The sequence below is a fragment of the Lynx rufus genome, unplaced genomic scaffold (genome assembly GCF_022079265.1).
Source record: "Lynx rufus isolate CCGP_SWC_20201006 ecotype Redwood Valley unplaced genomic scaffold, mLynRuf1.p SCAF_29, whole genome shotgun sequence".
Taxonomy (NCBI): Eukaryota; Metazoa; Chordata; class Mammalia; order Carnivora; family Felidae; genus Lynx; species Lynx rufus.
Genome location: NW_025814844.1, coordinates 1,972,701 through 1,982,359, shown reverse-complemented (window position 1 = coordinate 1,982,359; position 9,659 = coordinate 1,972,701). Strand labels below are relative to the sequence as shown.

The 9,659-nt window shown below is 39.0% G+C and overlaps 1 protein-coding gene across 1 annotated transcript; it reads right to left on the bottom strand.

Annotated features, from left to right (window-relative positions):
• Positions 1 to 8,425: 8,425 nt before the first annotated feature.
• Positions 8,426 to 9,316, bottom strand: MC2R (melanocortin 2 receptor). The gene has a single exon (XM_047090199.1). The coding sequence runs from the start codon at positions 9,314 to 9,316 to the stop codon at positions 8,426 to 8,428; it is 891 nt and encodes a 296-aa protein (XP_046946155.1).
• Between the last annotated feature and the right edge of the window lie 343 nt (positions 9,317 to 9,659).

Genomic DNA, 9,659 nt, shown 5'->3' with positions numbered 1-9,659 from the left:
AATGGTTGGAAGGCTGTTGGTTATTACTCTGTCTTTTGCCTGCTGTACTTTGCCTCCACCTCTGTACTCTTTCTTCTAGTGTCCAAATTCTTTTAATCATGAACCCTTGTCAATAAAATACTGTTCTGTATGTTTTTGCCAGTCGTACATTTTGAGTATGTATTTGCTATGTACAAATCTTATTATGAATCCTATTTTACATCAGTAAAGCATAGCTCTTTAGATGTGATAGAAAACTCAGCAGATGTGGGGTGGGACGGAGGGGAGGGTGGGTGATGGGTATTGAGGAGGGCACCTTTTGGGATGAGCACTGGGTGTTGTATGGAAACCAATTTGTCAATAAATTTCATATATATATATAAAAAAATGAGATAAAGCTTGAAAAAAAAAAAAGAAAACTCAGCAGATGTGCTAGTACTTCTGTCCTCCTGGGTGGAGGGTGTCCTCCTCTCTGTGGAGACTTCTCCTGTGTCGATGTGGGGTTGCCTTTAGACCTCTGCATGTGATTTTTTTTTTTTTTTTTTTTTGCCTGGGACACTTTCTCCTAAACTTCATTACTCCTGCTCACAGATAAATTTGGATATTTATTAAGCCATTAGGCACTAAAAAGTTATTGCTAAGAGGAAATGAGCCAACTTAAGCTCAGTAATTAAGAGTTATATTAATAATTTTTAAGTAGGTGTTAGATTTTGCTAGTAGTGAGTACCAAAACATACAGTTACAAATACCTGACTTGAACTTCAACCCTAATCTCATGTCATGTAAACCTGGAGGCTGGAAGTTTGGGTACTGCCAGGCAAAGTCTTTTTTGTGATATTACTATTTCCAAGAGCCATGTTTGCTCTTTGCCCTGTCCTTCATCTCTTCCCTGGTGGTTATGGATAGTGTATGCTTTCACTGGGTATTTTCTAGGACCTTGCTCTAACTCAAAGCAGGTAAAAAGTTAGCTTCTGTACTGGTCCCTTGAGAAACTACCAGACACTGCAAAACACACAGCCTTAATTTTTGAGAACAAAGTCCACATTTCCCTCCAGCAGCAGCAAGCCACACAAGGAATGTGGGTCTTCATTTCCATGGTCACTAGCAAGTTGGAAGTTTGGGGATGATAGGCAAGTAATAAAAATGCCACCATGGGGAGGTAGAATTGGATGAAGGTGGTCAAAAGGTGGAAAATTCCAGTTATGAGATAAATAATTACTGGGATGCAATGTACAACATGATGACTATAGTTAACACTGCTGATGTGGGAAACAAAGGCAAGCTGAGGACAAAGCACAAGCTAACAACCCTCACCTGTAACCCCAGATGGGATATGTGTGACATTCCTCAGGTACTTCTGGCTGTCCAAGAACAAAGAAAAAGGAAAAACAAATGGTTAACTGATACAGATCACAGTCATGCAGGATATGAGTCTCCATCAATTTACAACTGTGTTAATGATTTATAAGGAAAAAAGCAATTTTATGAATAGCAAATTTCCAGAAACCTGTAGACTCAATTTCCTGAAGCCCTAACATCACCCTCCACTACATAGGATAGAAAATCTTTTATAATCAGTCACTCCTCACAACCCCAGTGCATCATGGGGTCCTGTCCCCATGCTTTAATAAAATCAACTTTTTGCACCAAAGATGTCTCAAGAACTCTTTCTTAGCTGTCGGCTCTGAACTTCAACACTTCAAACCACATCACTGCTATATAGTATATTTGAAAGTTACTAAAAGAGTAAAAGAGTAAGTCCTAAAAGTTCTCATTACAAGGAAAGCAATTTTTTTTTGTAATTATATGAGGTGATGGTTGTTAACAAAACTTATTGTGGTGACCATGTTACAATATATATGTCAAATCATTCTGTTGTACCTCTTGAACTTATACAGTGTTGCACATCAACCAAATGTCAATAAAACTGAAAAAAAGATGCCATATGTTTTCTTACAGAAATTTAGTTGCTTCTTTCTTTATTAAACACTTTCCTGGTTGCTGTGTTTGGTTAGATTCTAGAGTTCAGAAAATTTTATGTAGTCAGTTTTTGCTTCAGTGAAAAGACCAAATCTTGGAGCTCACTACTCCATTATTTCTGTGGTCTCACTTCTGCATTCTCTTTAAATCGTCCAGTTGTTGCACTTTAATCTCTATAATTTGCATTTAAAAATAATTTATATCTTTTTATTGATAGTCTGTTTTTGAAGTGACATTGCCATCATACTTTCTCTTCTTTAAACATAGTTTTCTTTAATTTTTTGAACATGTTTATAATAACTACTTTGGCATCTTTGTTAGACATCTGGTTGCTCTCACAGGCAGTTTCTATTGCCAGCTTTTCTCTCCCTGGCATATGGATCATACTTTCCTGTGTTTTTTGCATGTCTTGTAATTTTTTACTGGGAACTGGGCATTTTAGGTAATATAATGTAACAACTCTGGGTCCTGGTTCCCTTTTCCCCTTCTAGGGCTTGCTATTTTTAGTTGCCTATTTATTTGTTTAGTGGATGGCTGAATTATTTCACCCCTGCAGTATGATGCAGTATTATGCCTCTGACATTCCCCTTGATGTGGTTTTGGAGTGGTGGTGAGAGTCCAGAACTGATGACCAAAAAAGAATTCTTGAGATGTCATTGGTGCAAAAAGGTGTTTTTATTAAAGCATCAGGACAGGACCTGTAGATAGAAAGCGCTACACTGAGGTTGTGAGGAATGACTGATTATAGAATATGGAGTTACAGGAGGTAAAGGCAATAGGGAAGTTTCCAAAAGAACTTTCATATTCTAAAGAGGACTCATAAGATACTGGAGGCCTTATTGTCAAGCTAAGGTTGGTTTTCCCTCTAGCAAAGCATTAACATTAAGACAGTAGGGAGTTCTGGAGAAATGTCAACTCTGCCTGCTTCACGTATTTGTCAATGTGCTGCAGTTTATAAAGAAATTTAATTTTATTTACATTTTCTTCTTGCCTTTGTCCCCCACATCACTATGGAGGAGGGGGGTGATATTAGGGCTCCAGGAAACTGAATCTATAGTTTTCTGGAGATTGCCTTTTTTCTTATAAATCATAAAAATAGTTGCAAAGGGATGAAGACTCATTTCCTGCATGACTGTGATCTCTATAGGTTAACCATTTGTTTTTCTCTTTCCTTTGTTCTTGGACAGTCTGGAGTGCCTTAGGAATATCATACATATCCCACCCAAGGGGGAATTTGTGGGGTGTCAGCTTGCCGTATGCTCCCTCATCACCCTCAGGAGATATAGTTTTGGGTTTGCCTTGGAATGATGATGGTTTGGACAGGGCTATTTGATGGCTCTTTCCCTGGCCATATCCAGCTGATAATCACCACTAATTGCTGACTCTGTTGTTTTCCACAATGTCCTGTGGCATAAATTGCTCCAAAAACTAATCTAACTAAATTTGGGATCGCTTATAGGGAAAGTTCTCAAGGTCAGTGATTGAGATTTGTTCTGACCCTAAGAGGGCTCTCACTGCTGCCCCACTTCTTTCAGCAAACTTCCCAGCATATATACTCACCTATACCTTCAATGTATCTATTGTTCTCACAATTGCTTTTTGCCAAACCTCTACTGTTTTCAAGAGTATGGGAACTTATCCACACTATTGAAAATGAAGTCTTCTACTTTGAAAAGATATTAGGAGCTATTTGTTTTGGAGCCTACTTCTCCCCTCAGGCAAAATCCCTGAGCCAGTATCTCTGGAGGTGGGTGGGAACAATGGGGTCCTTCTTTCTGAGTGACATCCTCACTTTAGTGTTTAAGTGACCAGTGAGGTGGAGCAGTAGGCTCAGGTGCTCCCACCTTGCCTGTCTTGGTGTAGAATGAGACAAAGTGAACAGTCACTATGCCATGATATGGCCATTTGTTTGTGTGTGAGGCATCATAATTACAGAGCTCTGGGGTAGGTGGCAGCCTGGAAGTTGACTTTTGACTTTGCCATGCACTGTTTTGATTTGGGTAAGTATATTCATTTTCCATAGCTGCATAACAAATTGCCACAAAATTAGTTTAAAACAACACACATTTGTTATCTCCCAGTTTCCATGCCTCATAAAACTGTACATGGCTTGGCTTGAACCTCTGCTCAGTATCTCACAAGGCTAAAACCAAGGCCTGAGCTGTGCTGCATTCTCATCTGATGCTGAAGGGCTGGTTCCAGACTCATGTGGCTGTCAGCAGCATTCAGGACTCAGAACTTCTGGTTTTTTGCCCAGCTCCCAGAGACTGCCTGTAATTCCTTACTACCTGAGGTTTTCCAAATGTCTGTAGCAAGATGATGTTTTATATAATGTAATATAATCATGAGAGTGATGTCCCATCACATTTGCCACATTCTATGAGTTAGAAGCGAATCACAGTCCCAACTATACTCAAGGGACAGGGGTTATATGATGTGAAACACCAGGAGGCAAGGATCATGAAGATTACTTCAGAGTCTGCTGAATCAGAAGGTACTTAATATCTCAGAACCTCAGCTTATTCACTAGAAAGAAGAAGAAGAAGAAGAAGAAGAAAGTGAAGGTATAATAGTACCTATTCTTAGGATTGTTGTGAGGACTAAGGCATGCAAAGCTTTTAGAATAAGACCTGGTTTATTGTAATTGTTCAGTAGTACATAGGTACTGTTGTCACTGCTTTTAATTCCTAGATCTCCACACAGCCCAGGAAACATCAACTCTGACAATTGTTCATGATTTATTGATTTGACAGCTCTTAAACAGATGATCTGGGAGTGCTCTTTGGCTGCTCTCAGTCCCTTTCCATCCTCAGTCCAGTAAATGTGTGGATGAAAGAATGGGGTGTTTATTGAACTACCTACTCATATCTGTCCATGACTAAATGGGTGTCTTAGTCTTTGCAGGCTGCTATAACAAAATGTCATAGGTTGTGTAGCTTATGAACAACAGAAGTTTATTCCTCACAGTTCTGGAGGCTGGAAGTCTAAGATCAGGATGCCAGCATGGTCAGACTGGTTCACAGCTGATGACTTCTCTTGCTGTGTTCTCATGTGGTAGAAAGGATGAAGGATCTCTCTGGGGTCTCTTTTATAAGGACACTAATCCCATTCATGAAGGCTTTACCTTCATGACCTAATCACTTTCCAAAGGCCCCACATCCAAATACCACCACCTTTGGGATTTAGGTTTCAACTCTGAATTTTGAGGGAAAACAAACATTCAGACCATAACATAGTAATGGGAAAGTGAGGGAGAGGAAGAGGAAACTTCCCTCCTTTTTTACTGTGTTATGGAACCAGGCTGGAATGCTGGTGGAAAAACCAAGTGGCACTCGGAGATCTTGGTGGATTGGAGATTTATTTAACACTGGCGGGCTCAGAGGAGACTGTTTCTCCAAAGTCTGAGCCCGGACTGTAAGTGGGGAGGGTAACTTATAGCTGACAGCCTCCATATCTGTGGGGGTTTTTGCACACACAACAAACAAAGGAAGAAGAAACTGGAGGAGGGGTCTCTAAGCTAGACACCAGAGTTTGTTTTAGTTCAATCAGCCATCTTTGGTGTACTTTATCCACTTCTCCAACAACTAGAGAGGGCTCAAAAGTACTATAGGAACTTAGAGAGTAAGTGAAACAAGTCAGAAAAAGAAAGACAAATGCCATATGATTTCACTTATTGTGGAATCTAAAACAAGAAAACAAATGAACAAATAAACAAAAAACTAAACAGACTCTTAAATACAGAGAACAAACTGGTGGTTGTCAGAGGAGAGGTGGGAGGGTGAATGGACAAAATAGATAAAATAGCTTAAGAAGTCCAAACTTCCAGTTTTAAAATAAATATAAGTCACAGAGATGAAAAGTATACCATAGGGGATAGAGTCAATAATATTGTAGTAAGGTTGTATGGTGACATATGATGACCACATTTATCTTAGTGAGTGCTGAAAAATGTAGAGAATTGTCAAATCACTATATTGTACACCTGAAAATAATATAACATTTTATGTAAATTATACTTCTATATAAAAAACCTAAAAAATAAAAATAACATGAACAACAAAAAGAAAGGCAAAGAGATGAAAAAAAAGAGGACATCAAGTCTGCTATAGTACTTCATCCTTTATCTAATCTTAGCTGTCTGGTCCAAGGCTAGATTATCAATAAAACTGTACACATGCTTATGGCATCAGCAAAACAGTTTTAAAATGTGCTATTTTGATAAAAAAATTGAAGTGATCATCATGGGAAAAATCTGAGCCTTGTTGATCTTCCTTAACTCAGATGTGTGAGGCTTAATACTGCTTTTGTTTGAATTACATATGAAGGTACAGGTAGGGAACCACACTTTTTTCAGTAATTATTAGTATTAAAGACTTTGAACTGATTTGAATATAGCTAAGGACCTAGAATTGGAAATATCTTTGACTTGGCACTCAGTCTTTATTTTTGTTTTATACACTATTAGAATAACCTTCTTGATTTTGTTTCTCAGATTAAATGCAACAAATGAAAGGCAGTGAGAGGTGGAATTTCTAGGTGATTTCCTCTGACAACAGATGTGACAACTGACAGCTTGGGAGTGATGAGGGGATGGAAACAAATGCAGATTTCAACAAGCATGGCAGTTTGGGACCTTTTATGACAGGTGTTAAGTTACACTACTCACCGCTACAGCATCATAGAATAGCACAAAATCAAAGAAAGTTTACATTTTATTGAGAATACTCAATTTAATCACAGAAAGGATGTTTATACATTATTCTTCAGTGGAAATAACATTTAAAAATCATTTATAAGCTGTGCTTTAGATTTTATGAAAAATAAACTTACATGTACTTAAAAACTTAAATCCAGGTTAGCATCCATTAGAATAATATTGTACATTTGGTGAGATGTAACCAAGGAAGGAACACAGAACACAGAAGGCAAGACATACTTTGGGTTCCATCTTCAATCTGTGATGTACACCGTGCCAGCTGCCATCTTCCCTTTACGTACTTCCTGCTTTGCTTCTTAAGTTCATGTGCTTACCCCCATCTGATGTCAAACCCACTACCAGACCAGCAGTCCTGTTTGTGGCTGGCTTCTTCTCTTGACAGCTCAAGGAAAATTCCCTTGAGGGTCAAGTATTTCCTCTTCCAGAAGACACAACCACTCTCATTGTGTTCCAAGCAGCCCTGCTCTGTGGATTAAAGACCTTACTTATTTCCTCTCATCATTCATCCCTTTAAGTTACTCTCCAACTTAGTGAGGAATTATGGTCAGAATTTGCTTCTTTTTTAAGCTTTATCTTTAACTATTAAAAATGGATGAACTTACCAATTTTTTTTCTATATTGTCACTGGGGTGCCACTTTTCAATATCTAGCATCTTTCCTGTGGCTGATGGTGGGATGAAGTTTTCCAGTGACTGGATCTGCCTCTTAGACTTATCTGTGGCAGGAGGTAAAATGTTTTTCATCAGTCTCTGGCTTGGGTCTCAATAATAGGGCTGTTCTTGAAGTGGTGTTTTGTTTTTGTTTCCCCCATAGTTCCAAAGAATAGTGAACACCCACACATGCACACACACACACACACACACACACACACACACACTCCAAAATATATATTGGGGCTTGGGGTCTCTTTTCCTTTACCCCTAATGTTCCAAAAAATACACAAAGGCTGGTTATACTTTCTTCAAATAGTCACAATTTTCTTCTGGCCTTTGTTTCCATATAGGAAACAAGTGGATTAAATTTTTATTTCTTCCTCTGAAATTCATGCTTCTAAAGCATAAGGAGTTTTAATGAGGAAAGGACTTTAAGGCCAGTGGTACAGTGGTATACTACATGAGTAAAGAAGACTAACAGAGAAGGTTCCTTTATTATTGAAGACTCAAAGTTGCTTATTTGACATTTATAATTTATACCATGCTTGCTTCCAAAAAATTTGAGATGGCATACATTAAAGCAGGCAGGAGGGAGGGAGGGAGGGAGGGAGAAAGGGAGAGCAGGGATTCTGTGTGGTAGTGCATGATAGGCAAATTCAACTGCATCTTTGGCATCTTTGACTTACAAAGATATTGCAGCTTGTGCCCTGAGTATTTGTCCTTGTACTTTAACTTCTAGAAATTGATTACAACAGTCTCCAGGCCAGAAAGGCCACCCCAGAAACAGACTTGATAGATAGCTATAGAAGAACAAGTTTTTGCCTTAGTGCAAAGCTCTCAAATTTGTACTACTGTCTGTGCTTTGTATTCTGTACCTCTTTTTAATATATTATTTTATCTCCTTAGTTATAAAAGTTGTACTTACAAGACTTCACATAGGGTTAAGCTATTACAAACACTAGTCTGTGGGATAATCCTCATGCACATTAGGGAAGGAAAGGACAGTTGGAAAGCATTAGCATTTGTTGGTATGTCATGATATTCTGTCCCTTGACAATATTATCTCCATGGCTTCTAAAATCAGGGACTAATAATTCTACCAGTACTTGCTACAGAGGATCATCTTTTTAAATGCATCCCTGAGCTCTTGGCTCCGGAAGGCATATATAAAGGGGTCAATGACTGCATTGCACATGATCAACATGCCATTCACCTGGAAGAGGGACATGTAGCAGGCACAGTAAGGGTTATTTGGGCAAAACGTCATTAACAGGATGTGAAGGACAAAGGGGGCCCAACAGAAGATGAAGACCCCAAGTAGGATGGTCAGTGTGATGGCCCCTTTCATGTTGGCTCTGGGAAGGGTCAAGATCTTCCTGGCATGGGACCGAGCAAGCAAAAACATGTGCACATAGAGGCACAGGATAAAGACCAACATCAGAGGAAATAGCGATGTGAAGGTGATCACTGTGGGGATGTGATGGGAGAAGATCACCATGGTAATGGCGCTGCCTGTGCAGCTCACCCAGATGACCATCAGGACGACAATGGCACGGCGCATGGTCACAATGCTGTGGTACTGTAGAGCATGGAAGATTGTGAGGTAGCGGTCAACAGCTATCACAGACAGGCTGAAAATGGAGCCAAGGAGGGAGAGGATGAACAGGGAGTCGATGATGTCATCTGCTGTGGTTTCAAAATTACCACGAGGCTTGAGATAACCCATGTTTCTGAACATGATCAGGATATTTTCCAGGATCTTATATAGGCTGCCCAACATATCAGAAATGGCCAAGCTGCAAATGAAAAAGTACATGGGTGCCTGAAGATTCTTATTCTTCATCACAGCCAGAAGGACCATCAGATTTTCCAAAACTCCGATGATGGATATTGTGAAAAATATCTCTTCTGGCAAAACCACATGAGGGCAGTCTGAATTATTTCTTGTGTCATTGATGTTTTCATATAGATTGATAATATGCTTCATTTCTCCTGCTAGTGGTTAAGACAGGGGTGTTACTTGGACCAGACAGAAAACGTGATTGATTCTTCAGAATCTTTTCTTCTTTGGAGTACTTGTTGGAGGTACAAGGTAAAACCACCTGACCACCTAAAGAATATACAGCAACATTAGTTGCAAAATACTCTACAAAGTAAAAACTAAGTCACATTTTCTTTCAGAAAGCTCTATTGCTTCAACGAAATACGATGGTGTAGTAATTTTTAAAAAAAAAGCAATTTACTGGACCCTCATATTAACTTCTCTATGAAAAAAATCTTTAGTGGAATTTTAAGCCCAGAGATAAAAATAATCATCCTTTGTCATCTGT